Source organism: Primulina tabacum, chromosome 9, assembly GCF_025594145.1.
Source record: "Primulina tabacum isolate GXHZ01 chromosome 9, ASM2559414v2, whole genome shotgun sequence".
Lineage (NCBI taxonomy): Eukaryota > Viridiplantae > Streptophyta > Magnoliopsida > Lamiales > Gesneriaceae > Primulina > Primulina tabacum.
Window position 1 is genome coordinate 36,281,929 of NC_134558.1, and position 17,547 is coordinate 36,299,475.

At 35.8% G+C, this 17,547-nt stretch overlaps 4 protein-coding genes across 5 annotated transcripts; all 4 read right to left on the minus strand.

The window, feature by feature from the left end:
* Positions 1 to 968: 968 nt before the first annotated feature.
* LOC142556659 (endochitinase EP3-like) lies at positions 969 to 2,083 on the minus strand. Its single transcript, XM_075668139.1, has 2 exons — positions 1,645 to 2,083; positions 969 to 1,476 (listed from the first exon to the last, which is right to left on the minus strand). Exons 1-2 carry the CDS (start codon positions 2,072 to 2,074, stop codon positions 1,052 to 1,054), a joined length of 855 nt encoding a protein of 284 aa, XP_075524254.1. The 5' UTR covers positions 2,075 to 2,083; the 3' UTR covers positions 969 to 1,051.
* A 5,918-nt stretch (positions 2,084 to 8,001) lies between these two features.
* LOC142555676 (protein P21-like) lies at positions 8,002 to 8,906 on the minus strand. The gene has a single exon (XM_075666700.1). It carries the CDS (start codon positions 8,865 to 8,867, stop codon positions 8,187 to 8,189), a length of 681 nt encoding a protein of 226 aa, XP_075522815.1. The 5' UTR covers positions 8,868 to 8,906; the 3' UTR covers positions 8,002 to 8,186.
* A 1,171-nt stretch (positions 8,907 to 10,077) lies between these two features.
* LOC142555675 (DEAD-box ATP-dependent RNA helicase 47A) lies at positions 10,078 to 13,644 on the minus strand. 2 transcript variants are annotated; one of them, XM_075666697.1, is made up of 3 exons: positions 13,507 to 13,644; positions 11,424 to 13,233; positions 10,078 to 10,440 (listed from the first exon to the last, which is right to left on the minus strand). In XM_075666697.1, the coding sequence occupies exons 2-3, from the start codon at positions 13,073 to 13,075 to the stop codon at positions 10,395 to 10,397; spliced, it is 1,698 nt and encodes a 565-aa protein (XP_075522812.1). In that variant the 5' UTR covers positions 13,076 to 13,233; positions 13,507 to 13,644; the 3' UTR covers positions 10,078 to 10,394. The 2 variants fall into 2 exon arrangements, with proteins under 2 accessions (XP_075522812.1, XP_075522813.1); XM_075666698.1 differs by having other exon boundaries at positions 11,424 to 13,226; positions 13,507 to 13,633.
* Positions 13,645 to 14,043: 399 nt separating this feature from the next.
* On the minus strand, positions 14,044 to 16,436 carry LOC142555674 (pentatricopeptide repeat-containing protein At5g46580, chloroplastic-like). Its single transcript, XM_075666696.1, is given in 2 exon segments — positions 14,044 to 14,733; positions 14,735 to 16,436. Coding segments are annotated over 2 exon segments (2,121 nt in total). The 5' UTR covers positions 16,313 to 16,436; the 3' UTR covers positions 14,044 to 14,190.
* Positions 16,437 to 17,547: the final 1,111 nt, after the last annotated feature.

Sequence of the window (17,547 nt, forward strand, 5' to 3'; positions counted from 1 at the left end):
CTTGTTCAACAAAAAGTTTTGATACCCCAAATTATTAGATATTTTGAATTTTAAAAATGAACCAAATTTTTTATACCCCTATATGTACGTATAGTTTAGTTATTTTATAGTATATATATATAAAGTGATGCTTAACTTTTTAAATATGAAATTTTTTTGTTAACATACAATATATTATATCTAAACACTTATAATTTAATAACTTCTAGAATTAACTATGTCCAGTGTCCCGGCAAATGACTATCTTTACAAATAACCAGTACTCTTTTAATTACGGCGACTGGCATCCTAAAATATGCAAATCTACAAGTTCTATTGAGAAGAAGAGTTCGGAGAACACACCAAAATCCGACAATAATAAAACCCAAACGTCATACTGATGTAAAATCCTTTAGTTATGAACGTGGCTTACCACGTTGTTCATCATCTCCTGGACAAGGATGCGAGAGAGGACAACCACAAAATTCAGGGTTCCCCAAGAACGAATACGAGTCTAAAGTCGTCAAGTGATCGTTCCATGGAATTTTGCCCGACAAATTATTGTCCGATAAGTTCAGTACTCCGAGATTATTCAGTTGTGAAAGGGCATCTGGAATGCGACCAGTAAGGTTATTTCCTGATAAATCAAGAAAGTTTAATAGTTTCACCTGACCAATGTTAGGTGGAATGGATCCCGCGAGGTGATTACGGAGACATGTCAACATATTATCCATACAAGAGATGAATATCGTAATTTGAATATTGCTATTGAAGTTATTATGTATCTAATGTACTATTTCTTGATTATGAGTTTTTTTGAAAAAAAAAAATCAATAAATTTTGTGTCGCATTTTATAATTAGTTTTGTTCTGAAAGAAAATATTCAAGTGTCAAATACAGATAACTAAGAAAGGAAAAAATTAATGAAATTAAAAATCTTATTAATGATTTTTATTTCGTATTATTATAAAATATGGTTTCCTGCTTCACTGCATCAGTACATATTGAATATTGAAACACAAATTTCTAAAAGCAATTCTTGACTGAATTAAACATTACTATTACCAGTGCTCTAGCAACTAAGATTCGTACCAGGATCAACTCCAAGTTTATCACAATATTCTCTATAATACTCGACGCGAGCTCTAACCGTGCTAGGATTCGCCCCGTTGCATTCAAGAGGGCCGTTGATGGCGCGAATCGTCCCCCCAAAACCCTTTCCCGAAGTTATAATAAGGTGACATTGATTCATCCAAAACCAAAGGCCCGTCTTGAACGATATAATTCGGTCCCTGCCCACGATATCTGGATCGTTAAGTCCATCGAAACCTATGCTGTCTCCCGCCGCCCCATAGTTAAAGTTCCATGACAGTTGTACGGGGCCTCGCCCGTAGTAGCCCTTGTTCCTTTTGCATGGATACTCCGTGTTTTGTCTGTCACAATATTCACCATGGGCTGCTTTTGATGGACCGTTTAACTCTTCTATGTGGCACATATCTGTAGTACAATGTAATAATTATTTACGATCCTTACCATAATTGTCTTTGTTATTACTTGTTACATAAATTAAATTTTACTACAATATAGATGGTATTCTAGTTCCTTAAAGTGAAGAAAATATATAATCCAATGTACAAACATCGAGTTTGAAAATGCAAAACTTACATCCTGTCTCATGTGTGACATGCGCAAAAAATGCTGCAATTTCCCTCTTTGAAACGTCCGCGGAGCCATCAGTTCCGAAGTTTGGAAATGAACTAAGCGCTTCAAGAAACGCAGCCCGAGTGTAGAATCCCTTCCCTGGGCAGTCTTCGTCCGCTTGATCGAGTATTGCATCAAAGAATTCGTCCGTCACAATGCTTGAAACTCTTTTCCTGTCGATGTTGCGATCTTCTGGGGATGAGTAGCAGCGGCCGCTTCTGCAGCCATGGCCACAATATGCGTCACCGGTGCCGCAATAGCCAAATCGGCTGCAGCATTTGTATGTTGCACAGCCACAGTTCTGGCCTGAAACTGATCCTGGATGAGTTCCGAGTACCGCAAATAAAATAAAAATGGATAAAAAGGTGATCCTTTTTGCTTTTAGAGAGAGCATTTTAGTGTGAAGTAATTAAGGAGTGCGGATGGTGATTTTGAAATGTTGGTTTGGTGTGGTAAAGAGGTAGTGAGTGGCCACTATTTATAAATCATCGTGTCAATAGTACGTGCAGGCGCGCAAATTGACTATGTACATAAATTTTTTTTATGATTTTATGTATATAGGGAAAATGACTTTTTATTATTATTTTTTGAATATTATGTACAAAAATTAAAATTCTATATCTGTTAAGATTGAAACTTGGACCTAACACAACCCCAAAAGCTAGCTCTAGGGAGGAGGATTGTCCAAGACCATATATGCAACTCCCAGATATTTTATCCAACCGATGTGAGACAACTAACAAGTGGAACCTATAGAAGTTTAGATTATAGCATAAATGTGTGATATACTCTAATTTAAAATATTACTAATAACAAAGACACAACAATATGTATAGTTTAATACATGAATATTATCTTTAGATAAATATATCATTAATAAATATTAAAGCTTCTATATTAGTTTAACTAAGTCGGACCAAAATTAACACGAGTTTCTGAAACTTTATAATATAGTAAAGATAAACACAAGTCTAAATTCAGACATGAAATGATATTGAGATTGGATTATAATATTATGTAAGAAATGTATGTATACTAATATTATTTTACTATCCCTTAAAATGGAAATGAGATGAATGGCTAGCGGTTGCTTAGTTCCAAAGGAGCATCGATAGACATACATGTACGTGAGTTTGGACTTGGTCAAAATATAAATATTTTTTGCTAATAAAGTTAAGTTGGTACTTCTAAATAGAAAGTAGCACAGGCAATTTTTTTTTTATATATTTGAAGTATTCTCCGACAGTTATTTAGATGCAGTTAATTTATTCTGTTGTATAAACAGTTACAATTTTATCTTTTTTGAATTGTTTGAACTCATTTCGTTCGGCTGGCTTAATTGAATGCATACTTCTTATTCTTGTCGATAGAGCTGAATAGCCTAATTACAATCGATCCCGTGAGAGAGTTTAACGTTTGAAATTATTATTTTTTTTAAAAAAAAATATCGATGATTTTACTATTAACAAATTTATCTTTCTTTGATAACTAAAGAAAAGGCAATTTCCTATTGATCGGAAAAAAAAATGTTGTGTAAGAATTATAAATTGTAAAAGATTTTAAGTACATTTTGTTTTAAAAAAGTAATTTAAGTGAGATAACAAAACGGGGATAGTTGAAGCATTCCAATTTGGACAGATTGTTGTTCTTGCAGGTTATCTGGGCCGCCGGCATGGGAACGCATCTCTTTATAGTTATATGTAATTGGCACCATTTTGAATGTCGGTCGGGAGAATGATTTGCTACAACCAAATCTTTACATGACAAAATGTTTTACGCTTCTAAGAGATTTTTGTTTCTACCATTCACCAAGTAAAAACAAAACAGGCATTTTTTAACCCGGCGAGTCTAAAACCAAATAAAACAAACAATACTTCCAAAATATAAGATAAGCATATAAAAATATGTGGGTTTGCATGCAATTAATAACTATAAGGAAATTTGTAAGATTTGATTATTATATTAAATAAGATATACATATGAGAAAGTAATTAATTGTTGGAATCTTAATTATCAAGTCAACAATATTCATATTAAGGCATGCAATTTCAAAAATTTGGAAGGGAGTCTTGCAAGATTTGAGTATCATACAAATTAAAATAATTAAGGCATGAGTATTGCTAGGGATTTTTGAAAATCCAACCATATTACATGCCAAATTATTGTGATGGTTAGATACTTGGTTAGTTGGAAGCAAATCATCCAAGATTGCTCAAAATCCTCCCCACCTAGAAACCTAATTTTCGAACCAAGGGAGGACAAGGAAATCAAGGAATAAATCTCACCACTTAGGTAGCTGAATTTTCGAAAATAAGCAAGGAGATTTGAAGTCAATATTGTGAGATTTGAGGCAAATTTGGGCATGATTTAGTCACCATAATTAGCTACATTCCCCTCCCCTATAAATACCACATCAAAGCCTAGCATTCCCTACACAAGATTTTTGAAATTTCCCTTGCTGAAAACCTCGAAATTCAGTAGCTCCTCTAGCCAAAATTCTACTCAAAAATCGTCCCATAGTTAGCCTAAAAATCGAGCTGAAGCGTCGTCCAAGCAAGATCAAGAAGCTTAAAACTTAGGACTGACGTCAGTAAACCGTTGAAGGTGAAAAATCGCAGTGTTGGTATGGTATGAATATTATGTTCCGATTATGAAAAGCATGATGTATTTATATGTTATTTTCGAAAATGTTGTAAAATTTTTATGTTGTGTTCAAAACGCCCCCATTTGCTGAGTATTCCCAAAATACTCAACCCCCCCCCAACCTGTCCCAGAGAAATCCGAGGAGGAAATCGAGAAGGAGGAATCAGACCAGTTTTGGGGCTGGTGAAGGCGAGACTTCAAGATCTTAGATTAAGTTGAACTTTTAATTTAGCTTTACGTTTCCGCAATTAAACTTTGTCGTTTTTGAGATTTCGGTATTGTAAAGACAATCGTTATTTCATTTGAGATTATGATATATAAACTGGTTTCGGTTTACAATGTGCTACGAAGGCTTGTTGTTTCGATTGTGTGATTGTTAAACAACGCCGGTGTCAATCCCGAGTCTCGGGGTGTGACATCGACACTAATTATATAGTATAATATATATCAACATAAATTTGTGGACGTCTCTCAGATACACAATTTGCAAACATCATTCAACGAGCATGATAAATTTGATTTGAACTCAATGAGACATGCACTCTTCCTCATATAATTTAATAATTGTGAATTTTATATTAAAACTCACAAAATCTTTAAGTCTGTCTTCTCCAACAATATAATAATAATGATACTGATAAATGATAACTTCAAATATGGGACAACTGAGTAAGGTTTGTTCATGGAGAGCAGCAGCAAAGTACGTCAGCAGGACCTTGTTTGGGTGCATAGCAAATTCCAAATCTAAATCTTCTCGCTATGCAATCCGTCAAGCAATCATCGTTCCCAAACGTCTCCGTGCATCTCACGTAGCAGAATGGGTCCACAGCTTCATTTTTACCCACACCATCTTCATGAATACAAACAAATTCACAATATATTAAATCAAAACATACAATAAAAATGGTGATGAAACTAATTTGACTCCTTGATAAAATCTTATACTCGATTCATGTCAACCGACAATCGATATAAGGGAGAGAGGTGGTGATTTCGTGATACCGTCGAACAAAATTCATAAAACGACGAGGACAATATGTAACAGCGATACGTACTCGGATGTGTGATGGATTCTGCATTACCAATGATCACCAAAATAATCAAACAAACCACGATACAATTATATTTGATCAATCCCATGATAAATGTAAGACTGGTTCAAATAATTTTATGTAATCATATGCGTTGTAATGCAAGCTTATATACAGTTAGTTTTCAACGAGAACTAGTAAAATATTAAATATCTATATCGGGAAATTTTCTAAATGGCTAGATTGACTTGCCATTTTAATTTATGAAACTAATATATTAATCAAGAAAAAAATATTTATAAAAAAGATTTTTGCTAAAAGGGTAACAACTAAATATTGAATATCAATTAGTGTAGGAAGGAATGTGATCATGCCGCGATGCTTATAATAAATACTATAAGGCTCCGTTTGATATGTGTAATGGGATAAGGAAATGATTAGTAATTAGAGTGATTAAAAAATGAGAGATATGGATTAATAGTATGTTGAGATAAATAACATGGTGTTTGGTATAATTTTAAAATGATGGATTAATTTTGTAAATTTTATTGTAATGACCAAAATGCCCCAAGTGCTAATTAAATATATATTCTTAAAATAATTGGATAGATAATTAAATATTTATAATTATAATTTACATTTATTAAAATTAATTTAAATATATTTACTAGAAATAAATTTGTAAATATGCATTTACTTTAATAATTAAAATAGCAATAATAATTTGAATGTTACTGTTAAATAAAATGTAGTAATAATTACAATATTATTGTTTTTTAAAATAATTATAAATATTCTTAAAATAATTTGATAGATAATTAAATATTTATAATTATAATTTATATTTATTAAAATTAATTTACATATATTTATTAGAAATATATTTATAAATATGCATTTTATTAATAATTAGAATAGTAATAATATTTTGAATATTAATTTTATTGTTATATTTATTAGAAATATATTTGTAGAGGTTTGGATTTAGCTGCCGCTTCGACTTGTGAGCAGGGTTTTGGAATAAGAAATAAGAGGATAAAAATGTAATTTGATGAGTGTTGAACTGTTGATAGCATATCCCACTTCTTTTATTAGATTAATAATCAAATAATTATCCATAAAATTGGGTCTTAAAACAGGTCAAATTGATTATTAAAGTATCTTAAAATTTTAACCAAACATTAGATAAATGTTTGATTATTTATCTAACCTTGTTTAATCCATCCAACCAAACACACCCTAAGAAAAATATTTCACCATAAATAAATATAACACCAATTAAATCGTGGTGTTTTTTAAAAAAAAAATTATTTTACATTTTTATCCATGTTGTATGTATAAAATTATTGCAATCAATGCACTTGTGTCTAAGAAAATGTTAGGAATTCACATTTTTTTAATGTTAATGTTACTTAATTTGACTAGTTTAAAAATAATATGCAAAAAATAAAATTGATTATCAATGACACACCAATGAATAATGAAATCAAATATGAATATATATTGTATCTTTGGTAAATATTGTCTGTACAAACCGGCGTATTACTTGTAAATTGAATCTCACAGACAGGTCTAAGGATGAAAACGGGGGTGTTTAACTCGGGCCCATATTTTTATGGATGGATCAGACCCAGTTAAATGGGTCTACAAGCGGGTCTGAGTGGGTTTTGGGATCTAGTAAACCGGTCTGACCAATATTTGTTTTTATTTTAAAATAAAAGTTATAAATTTTTTAAATTGAAATGGTAGGAGATATAAATAAAATAGAAATTAAAATGTTATTATCATATAGTAAAGTCATGTTATTTTAATAAGATGAAAGATATTTTAGTAATTCCATATTTACAACACAATTCTATAAATTCCTTATTAATAATTGATTTATATTTTTTATTGTATTGAATAATGAATATCTTAATTTCTAATTTTGGTTGAATATATGGCTGAACTACTTACTATAGAATATTAATGAAATTGCTCTAACCTATTTTATGTCACACATTAAACCCATTTTTTTTTTTAACGAATCGATTTTATTTCTGAATGGAATCGTTTCACCACCGCTCAATTGTTAGAAAAAGGCATATTTTTCTATACGTACGTGTGTCGATAAGATCAAATTGACATGAGAATTAACGTAGCTAGCTTGCCAATAAAAAATCAACCATGTTGGTTTGAATAGGGTGGTTAATTTGATTTTTTTAATTATTTATATTTATTATATATTGTTGGAAACCAAAATTTTGAAAGTTGATAATATTTTATTTCTAGGCAAAAACTTGTGTGAGTCGGTCTCACTGGTCGTATTTTGTGTGACGGATCTCTTATTTGGTTCATCCATGAAAAAATATTACTTTTAATGTTAAGAGTATTACTTTTTATTGTGAATATCGGTAGGATTGACCCGTCTCAAAGATAAAGATTCGTGAGACTATTTCACAAGAGACCTTCTCTTTATTCTAAGAATTGAATATAGAAACTAGCTTCTTTTTTTTTTTTTTTAGAATCTATATTTTCGCCTCTCAAGAATAAAAACATAAATAATTTCTTCATAAAATTTTCAGCCAGTGATCGTAGCTTAATTAAACTATATATGGAGCTTGTTAACTGAATTACATAAACCGTTGCTTAAATTTATATAATTTATTCAACTCATCCAAAGATTACATAGCTAGGTAAGCTTGAGGTTACAAGAAACATTCAGTACTCCTATCATAAATCAATTCCCTGTGGAAATTTATTGCGTTACATATTTGTAAAGTTTCAAAGCATTTTGTATAACCAGCAAAATGCAAAGATTTAATTTAACTAGATTGAAAATAGTGGGCTGGATCAAGGGCAAAAAACCACCCTGTAGTTGGTTCCTCCAGGGCAAGTAAAAGTGCTGGTTGCATCATCCTTGGGGTAACTATAAGCATCGGGGCACTTACCCTTGAAATATCTTGAGTAGTCCGTGGGGTTACAGCTCCCCGAATTGCAACAGTACTGGTCAGTTTTGAACACAGTGCATGGATTGTTACATCCTCCGGGTGCCCGCAGCACGGCTGGGCATTGTCCGTTGACGTCTGCGGTGCATCTGGGGCCTCTGGTGCAGCCACCCGAGGTAGGAACAAATTCCATCGGCAGGTTGAATCCGTCGACGAGAGAGATATCGAAGAAATCCAGATTGTTGAATTGGTTTAGTGCGTATTCTGCTAGGGTGTTCGGGGGAGCACCGTAAGCTTGGCATTGTAGGAGCCCGCCACAGTCACCTGTCTGGCAACTGCCTCGACCAGCTGAATTGAAGGAGCAGCCGGTACGTCCCCAGATTCGGGCTGCCGTGGTGCCAGCTGCGACGTTTATCGTCCACGTCTGGCCACTATCGAGCTGCCTGCCACCACCAGGCACGGCCGCAGCCCAGATGGTGTTGGGGCAGTTGTTTCGGATAACGAAGGTGGCTGCGTTCGCGTGGTTCAATGAAAGGGCAATGAGAAGGAAGGCAATGCAAAAGGAGAAAGAGTTTAGGGATCCCATGTTTCGATCGGATAGCTTATTTGCTGTTATATTGTTGTGAACAAGACAAGATGCTGCCCATTTATAGGTGACATTGTTCGGCGTGGAATTTTTGAACAGTTGATGACTAAGTACGTAGATTAAATGGGGATTAGCATTGGGAATTTTGGTCAACAATTTGTGGTATACTTTTCAAGTTTGAATACAAAACTATCGTGGTATAAGTCTCAATAATATATATGTGAACCCTTTTCTTAAAAGGCCCAATTGTCTGTTATTTTCGGTAAAAAAAAAAAAAAAATCATCTTTTTGTTATATTAATAATTGATTGTAGTATGCATTCAAAGTGTAATGTTCAAAACACACAGTTGGTTTATTGGTCATACTTTATCTAATATATTCCATACAAATTTTTTAAAAAGGAAACTTCCAAAATTTGATCCGGCAAATTAGCCAAATTTTGGTTTTGCTCCTTTATTCCGATCAACTTTCAGTTTAGTTCATTAATAAAGTTTTTCCTTTCAAAATTTTGGGCATTTATAATTATGTGGAAAGTTGATGTAACGCTGAATATAGTATTTTGCAGCTTCATTTACAGAACAGAACCCAATCCAATGGATGCATGGTTCGTATATACGGCATATATTATTAATCAAACTCATACCTCCAATTTTTTGCAAACATTTTATGATCACACGAGACTAGTACAAAATCAATTCCATTTTTTGCAAAAAATAAAAATAAAAAAAATCTTGGACACTACCTCAAAACCAAGTATATTCCATGCCAATTCCTTTCAATCACATTTATTTGTTCAGGATACGGTGCTTTGTATGGCATCATCAGGAAGAAAAGAAACGCGTGCTTGGATAATATGATTTGATTCGAAACATTAAATGAATAATACAAGATCGATCAACAATAATATTTAAAGAAAGGTGACATCACCGAGTCACAATACCTCTCGATCACCCCCAAAAAAAAATGGCGAAGGACAGCAAAATAAACTCGGGGGCTATTAACTTTTCAATTCTTACAAAACAGAGGAAATTTAAAAATTAAATGTTACGACGTTGACTGCAATCATGGGGGAAAAAACCATAATTGTTTAGCCAACCTATCCTTAAAAATAGAGTTCGTCGAACACAACTTGCTCACGTATACGCAAGATCCTTTTCATCTTGTTATCATTATCATTCACTGCATAGATGAACATAAAATGACATCGATATCAAAACTATAGGTAAAATCTTTATAAAGGCAAGACATTTGGATGACAATAATTGGAAAATAAAAATACTAAACATATGAATATGGGATAGCTTAAAGTCCTATGATAAATAAGTTTTAACAGTTTTTTGGTTTAACTATGGGCAGGTACTGCTTCAGCGTGAACATCCTTTCATTCCTTTACGCAGCCTATCAGCTCTTCAAATGCATTTGTGATATTTCCCATAGAGGCATTTTCATCTCGGACATGATATCTGACCACATCAGCTTCATTTTGTTATCAAGTAAGTGTACTCTCAGTGAAGACCATATCTTCATTTACACAAATTCATTAGTCTCCGCCTCTGTCACCTTAATTGTACGCCTGCACAAAGAAAAGAACACATTAAATTAAAAATTCGCGATGGAACATTTCGAAACCCAGGAAATATATCAGTGGACAACAATTATTTTCAGAATCAAAAAACTCATTTCAGGACTGAAGTCATCTCGAAATAAATACAGGTAAGTACCCAAATGTTGTCCATTTTTGACAACTTGTATGTGTCTTTTCAGAAGTTGGATTACATGTCTAGAGTTCATTCAACATCTCAAGTTTAGTCCGACTCCACAAAACTAAAAGCCCAGAAGGAAAAATAATCAGAGTTCATCAATCAAATTCTCCATTCACAAGAACATCTTCCACCCCAAACAACCAACAAAAAAAAAAAAAACCACGCAATGCAAAAAATAGTTAGAAATGGAAACCTTTTGAGAATAGAAACCACCCAAACTCGAAATTCTCTCTCTTTTTATGGAGGAGTGTTCAAAATAGTTATCTTATCACCCGTGTAACAGTTGGCAGGGTATCTCCTTATTTCATCATCTTCTGTAGCCGTACCAGTAAGACGGAAAATGGGAATTCACTTAAGAAGGCAGCTATTGTCTCTATCTCCATGTCTTTAGCATCATGCTTAATTATTGCAGCCAATGCACTCCTATCAGGCTACAAATTTTGTAAAAGAATTATATGGTGATTCTGCATTATGCAGAGAGCCAAATACGGTTTTCTACATTATGTATGTTAATTTAAATGTTTAGTGGTTGAACAATGCCGGAAATGTGTTTCAATTTCATCCCCCTTCAGAATGATCTAAAGACAATAACATGGAATGAAAATTTACCAAGCCAAGTTCGCAAGCTGTCAGCTATAAAAAAGACTGGCAGTTTACATTCTTCGCTGAACTATTGGAAAAACCACAAGTTGATTCCTAAATTGCAGTGACAATCAAACCCAAAACCGTGATATAGCTAGGAATAAACATAAAAGCCACCATAAATCACACGATTTAAACAAAATAATATCACCTTGAAACATCAACCGTGTTTTCAACTTCAGCAACAAGTTTTCCCTCTGTGAACTCACAAGACTGGATTGTAACCCCAAGCTGCTTCTGCATCTTTTTCACCACAAAGACTTCTGGCTCCTCGCATATGGTGACTACAGTACCTTTCCTGCCTAGACGTCCTGTGCGACCAGCCCGATGCGCGTAATGAATTGAGTCGGTTGGCAACCCTAAATTAACTACAAGATCACATTCTGGTATATCTAATCCTCTAGCAGAAAGTTCATTTGTCAACAACACCCTCACATCTCCGTTTCTGAACCTTTTTAAGATGGATGACCTTGCGAGCTTTCCAAGGTCTCCGTGAAGCTCTGCTGCTTTCATTCCACGAGCCTCTAACTTGAATACGGCATCTTTTAGTTGTTTAGTGTGATTCATGAAAGCGATCACGCATTTTGCCTCAAGCGCATGTATACATCTTCTTAACGTGTCCACCTTGTGCTGTATCCTTGTGACAGAATAATAGTGTTTTAGTGAAGGAGGTAGACTCTGAACTGAGGCTTGAGCTTGCAAGTTTGTACCTTGACCGGAATCAGAAGGCATTCCTGACAATTCAATCGGTGACGATTCTAGTGGGACTACACTTTTAGCCTGGACAAGAAGTGGATCGCACCCCCAACTTCTAGCTGCCCTAATCACTGAAACTGGTACTGTTGCAGATACCATTATAGTCTGACGCTCCACCCGCCTTGTTTCAGAACCATTCATAGCATGTTGACCACCACTAGATCTTCGACCAACATGCTCCAGTATACGATGCATATCCTCCCTAAAATTGAATGAAAGAAGTTCATCCACCTCGTCTAAAACTAAGTAACGGCAACTATGAGTATGAAGCTTTCCTCCTGCACTTACTTCTGCAAGCCTACCTGGTGTGCCAACAACAATGAATGGCTTGTTCTTCTTAAGTGCTTCTTCCTGTCTCGACTTGTTTGCACCTCCTACAAGCTGTTGAACCAATCTCTTATCCGCAGGTCCAAGTAGCTTCTCAACTTCTCTCACAATCTGCATTCCAAGCTCCCTAGATGGAGCTACAATCACTGCTTCAATATTCATCTTGTTCTTAGGTTCATCATCCTTCTTTAGTGGCCCCACTTTAGAAAGTATAGGAAGAAGATATGCCAGTGTTTTTCCTGAACCTGTGTAGGACTGAATCACAGCATCATGATTACTAAGGATTGAGGGAATCGCTGCAGCCTGAACATCTGTGGGAACTTTGTAACCTTCATTATCTAGCCTCTCAACTAATAAAGGCGGAAGGCCAAGTTCCGAGAAAGACTTTGCAGCAAAGGGAGCCAATGCCTCCATATCAACTTTCTTTTGCATCTGCACCGCATTATTTTCTCTATGACCAACGTTCTTTTCTCTCCTTCTGGGGACTTCAATTGTGGAAATCCCAAGATTTAGTTTATTTTTCTCATTTCCCCTGGTTGTCTCCACCTCATCACTCAATCCAAGAGTTTCAAGAGTTAGAAGTTCATTCCCATTACCAACCCGACAAATCGAGCGCACGCTCCTGTACAAGGGTTTTGCCCGTGAAAATCCCGAAAATTTTCCAAGAGATAAAGAATCACCACAAAAAAGAAGCACCCTCGTGGCTGATAAAGAAAGCATTGTTCTTCGTAACAAATTGATCGGTTGCAATGCAATCTACTCAACGTTGCAGTACAGCCTCGCAGATGCAACAATTCCGGAAATTTGGCACAATAAAGTAGCAAACCCAATTCTTGAAGTAGCGTTTGTATCGATTCAATCTCCGGGCATTCTGTCAACTTACAATAAAAAGGAAAGAAAAAAACGAACAAAACTTTAAGATTGATGCAACGACTAGGCCGTGAAAAAACAATTTATGTCAACTAAAAAGAATGAACGAACTCAAATAGCTTAGATAGAATTGAAACTTCATGACAAAACAACTGAGTCATTCTATCAAATAGCTTGAATGCTACCCACGATTCCTCATATTTCAACAACATAATTCAAACTATTTGTATCCTGACGCACTCAAGCTCGCACAATTATATGATTGTGTGAGAGACAAACACCTACGAAGATGATGTTGCAGATAACAGCAATGGTAAGCTGAAGAATTCAGCGTGAAGCCCCAAATTTGAAGAATTCACCGGTGAAGCCCTCTAACTTTGAGATATTTCTATATGAGTATTTTCGTCACTTTTTAATTTTTTTTCCTAAAACAAAAGTTTTGTAATTGACTTTTAAAAATTACAAGAAATTCCTATATTTGTTTAAACTTGGAATCACTTATTCTTATTTTAAATTTGGGAAATATTAATTAATTAATAATAGAAACGAGTAGCATAACAACACAAGGAGATTGATCACGATTTCAATTTAATTGAAGTAATTGAATAATTCGATTGATTCGTCGGTGTAATTGTTAAATATATTAGTTATTTTAATTTGTTCGAGTTATTTTTTTTTTTTCATAATCAACTCATCAGACTAGACTAAAAGGAAAATTTATTTTTAAAGAAATATTTGGTTTCAATCCTCAGCGAGTTTTATTATTTTGGCTGCTTTGGGGTTCGGAGAGTTCGGTTTTGCGAGGTCTCGTGTTCTCGTGTTCGAAACTCAATTGTAAAAAATATTTAAGATGATATGCAGCAATATAATTTGTTGTAGTGTGGGTCTAACAACACTTTACAGCATTCAGAATGGAAATCTCAAAGCTACAATTGAATTGACAGTAACATTTTGTTTGTTGACGCTTAAGCCGAAGCAGAAGAAGCCTTTGATTGAACCCATTCCACCAAATCTTCTCGAGTCGCGAAAAAGAAACCAGCTTTCTCCTCACTTTCCCTAAAAGGGACTGCAAGTTTCTCCACATGGGAAGCAAAGGCACTCCCTAAACCTTGAGAAAACTTATGAGTTCCAGCTCCCGTGTTGGCAGAGAATAAAGCAGGTAAAGTTTCTTGTTGTACGATGATTTTAGCCAAAGTGCCCATCCATTCTTCGAATGCTGTATGAGCTGCACCAACAGAGAGAGATCGAACATTTAATCGCCACTCTTCTTGTGTTTTGGTATGCAGACCAGGATAGAGTCCATACATAGATCCGATACACAAAAGCTCGTGGGCTCGTGCATGGAGATTTCTGTTTCGGCATATATCAATCAAACAGTTGCAGAATGGTCTCCTAGCTTCAACTGATGTGCTGTTCAGTATGCCCTTGAACTCTTCTCTTATAATGTCTAAGTTAGTGATCTTTTCATTTGACAGTAGCTTCACGAAAGCAACCAATTTCGGGTGTGCTAGTCTCTAAACAAGAAAGAACTTTGTTGGCATCGTCCCCGTCGCAGTATGACACAACAGATAGCAAGCAGCCACACAACCTATCATCTGGCTTCACGCCCCAGTCCACTGAGGTTTTGAACATCTTAACCAAATCATCAATTTTCTTTGCACGTCCCAAGCATTGGATCAAACAAGTGCACCCCATGACATTGAGATTCACACCAGCCTCGGACATTTCCCTGAACAAAACCATGGCCTTATCCACGTTTCCTGCACTCCCATAAATATTAAGCATCGCTGTGTAGCTCCAACTATCCGGCTTGCTTTTCTGGGAACCTTTCATGTCCTCAAACAGTCTTTCACCCTCTTCCACCAACCCAAGATCGGCACACATACTCAACAATGTATTGTACAAAATGAAATCCACAGGCCATCCATTCAACTTCATTCGTTCCCAAAGCTCCAATGCATCTCTAGCCCACCTAGCCCTCCCATAAATCTTTATCAATGCAGTCAACGTCTTCTCGTTAGGAGTGACCCCCAATTCCACCATTTCCTCAAAAAAACTTCTAGCCAAGCCGGGCTTCCCAACCTTACCCATAGCCTCCAACAGTGTGTTGTAAACAACCAAATTTGGTTGCACTCCAAGAGACTTCATTTCTTGCAAAACATACTGAATCCCATCATAATCCCCTGCCTCGCCAAACATCTTACCAAGAACAGCAAAATCAATTGGATCAGGCTTCCACCCACTAGCTCTTCCTTTCTCATACAAACTCAGCACCTCCTCAACCTTGCCCAATTTCGCATACACATCCAAAACAGCAGAATAAGTAACTTCATCAGGCATCAGCCCCGTCTTGTACATCCTCTCAAACCATTCCACCGCCTTATCGAAAATATTACATCTTTTCGCACAAGTAATAATAGTGGAATAAGTAATGTTATCAAGCTCAATTCCTTTCTCGATCATTTCAAGTGCAAGATCCTCAATATGTTGAAACTGTCTGCCAAACCTCAAAGACTTCATAGTAACATTGTAAAATATTGTCTCCATGTGAAACAAATTCTGGGCTTTCACCCAATTGAAGAAAAGAAACGACTTTTGCCATGGTCTCAAGCCATTCAGCACAAAAAGCATATTTTCCCTACTGGGTGCAATTGGAATTCCCTCAACGACAGCCAAGAATTCGGATTCCTCACATTCGTTGAGTTTCTTGGAAAACTCTCTCAAGTCTTTGAGCTGTGGATTGTAAGAATAAGTAGAGCGTTTGTGGCGATGGAGAGAAAGAATGGAAGGCTTAGGCTTTGTGGGGTTAACCCAAGTCGATTTGGGCCTGGATAAAAGCTGGGTTTTATTTGCATTATTGTCAGAAAGAAGAGTGATGGATAAGGGCAAAAGCTGCTCAGCTAAAGATTGATTCTTTTGCTCTTCGGCTACGGCGGAAGGTGGCGCAGGTGCTCTCTTGCTTGAACTGCAGAAAACTGTGAATCTTTTCTTGTGGGGAAGTTGAGCGGGGATGGTGAAGGGAGGCGGTTGACGTTGGTTCGCCGCGGAAGAGTGGTGGTAAGGTGATAGATAAATTTTTGTCGACATGGGATGGAAGAATGGGGTTTGGGAAATTTTATTGGTGAGAATACCTATTTCCCCATGCTTATGGATATGTTTTTCCTGAGAGATTTTCCAAGTAACCTTACCTTATCTGCATTCAAATGAAACGAAGCAGTACATTAAAGCTGCGTTTGATTAAAGGATAAAATTATAAAATGATTAAAAAATAAATGATGAAAAAATAATTGAAATAGAAATATAATATATAATAATAAAATAATATTATTTTTGATATGATGGTTAACAATGTGATAATTTAGAATCTTTTGATAAATTGACTAAATTGTCCTTCCACTATTGCGACGACGACAGTCGGTCGGCGGTGTGGTGGCCAGTCGGAGGCGGCGACGGCGACGACCGTGGGGGTTGTCAGATGTGGTGGTCGGCCGGCAGTGGTCGGTCGTGATTGTGGTCGTCGGTCGACGCCAGCGGCGGCGGTCGGCCGTGGGGGTGGATTGCGACGACGGAGGTTGTCGGCGGCGATAGCGGTGGTGGTCGGATTTCGACGACGGCGGCGGTGGTCGTCAGCCGGCGGGGGTCGGCTGGCTGTGGTCGACAGGGCGGCGGCAGTCGGCCGTGGAGTTGGTCGGCTGGCGGTAGTCGGCGGTGGCGGTGGTGGTCGGCGGAGGGCGGTCGGTGGTGGGAAGTGCTGGTGAGTTTGGATATAGAAAAAGGGTAAAATTGAAAAAATATGATGTATTAAGAGTTGGATAAATAATCCTAAGGAAAGAGTGATTATTTTATCACAATTAATATAACATAATCATTTATAGGAGGAATTGACTTGGTTAAATAAAAATCCTACCAAACATGTGATTAGGTGGGTTTAACGGGTTTAAAAAATATAAACTCACCTAATCAATGGTACCAAAGGCAGCCTAACAGAGTGAAAGCACACAAACTACACAAGATAAAACAAGAGTGGTGTGTGTGTGAGAGAATAAACGAGAAGAACAGGATTTGCCTACAAAAATTATAAATCTCATTTAAAAAAATAAATTAAATCTCATTTTAATATATATATATATATATATATAGCTTATATCGACTATATTGTGGTATATGCAAATTTACTATGTAGTCACCCCTATCTAATAAATTATTACTACGAAGAACAATAAATTTTAAAGATAAGAATAAAATATCCTATTTTAATCAGTCGTCAAAAAATCCTATAAAAATCATATGTCAATCTCTTAATTATAATATATTCTCTAAAA

Excerpts from the sequence above, each read along its gene's own strand:
- LOC142555675 (XM_075666697.1), bottom strand. The coding sequence starts at position 13,075 with ATGCTTTCTTTATCAGCCACGAGGGTGCTTCTTTTTTGTGGTGATTCT. Across the intron at positions 10,441-11,423 it reads AACACGGTTGATGTTTCAAG|GCGTACAATTAAGGTGACAG; the intron begins GTGATATTATTT and ends TTCTTTGTGCAG.
- LOC142556659 (XM_075668139.1), bottom strand. The coding sequence starts at position 2,074 with ATGCTCTCTCTAAAAGCAAAAAGGATCACCTTTTTATCCATTTTTATT. Across the intron at positions 1,477-1,644 it reads TGTCACACATGAGACAGGAT|ATATGTGCCACATAGAAGAG; the intron begins GTAAGTTTTGCA and ends ATTGTACTACAG.
- LOC142555676 (XM_075666700.1), bottom strand. The coding sequence starts at position 8,867 with ATGGGATCCCTAAACTCTTTCTCCTTTTGCATTGCCTTCCTTCTCATT.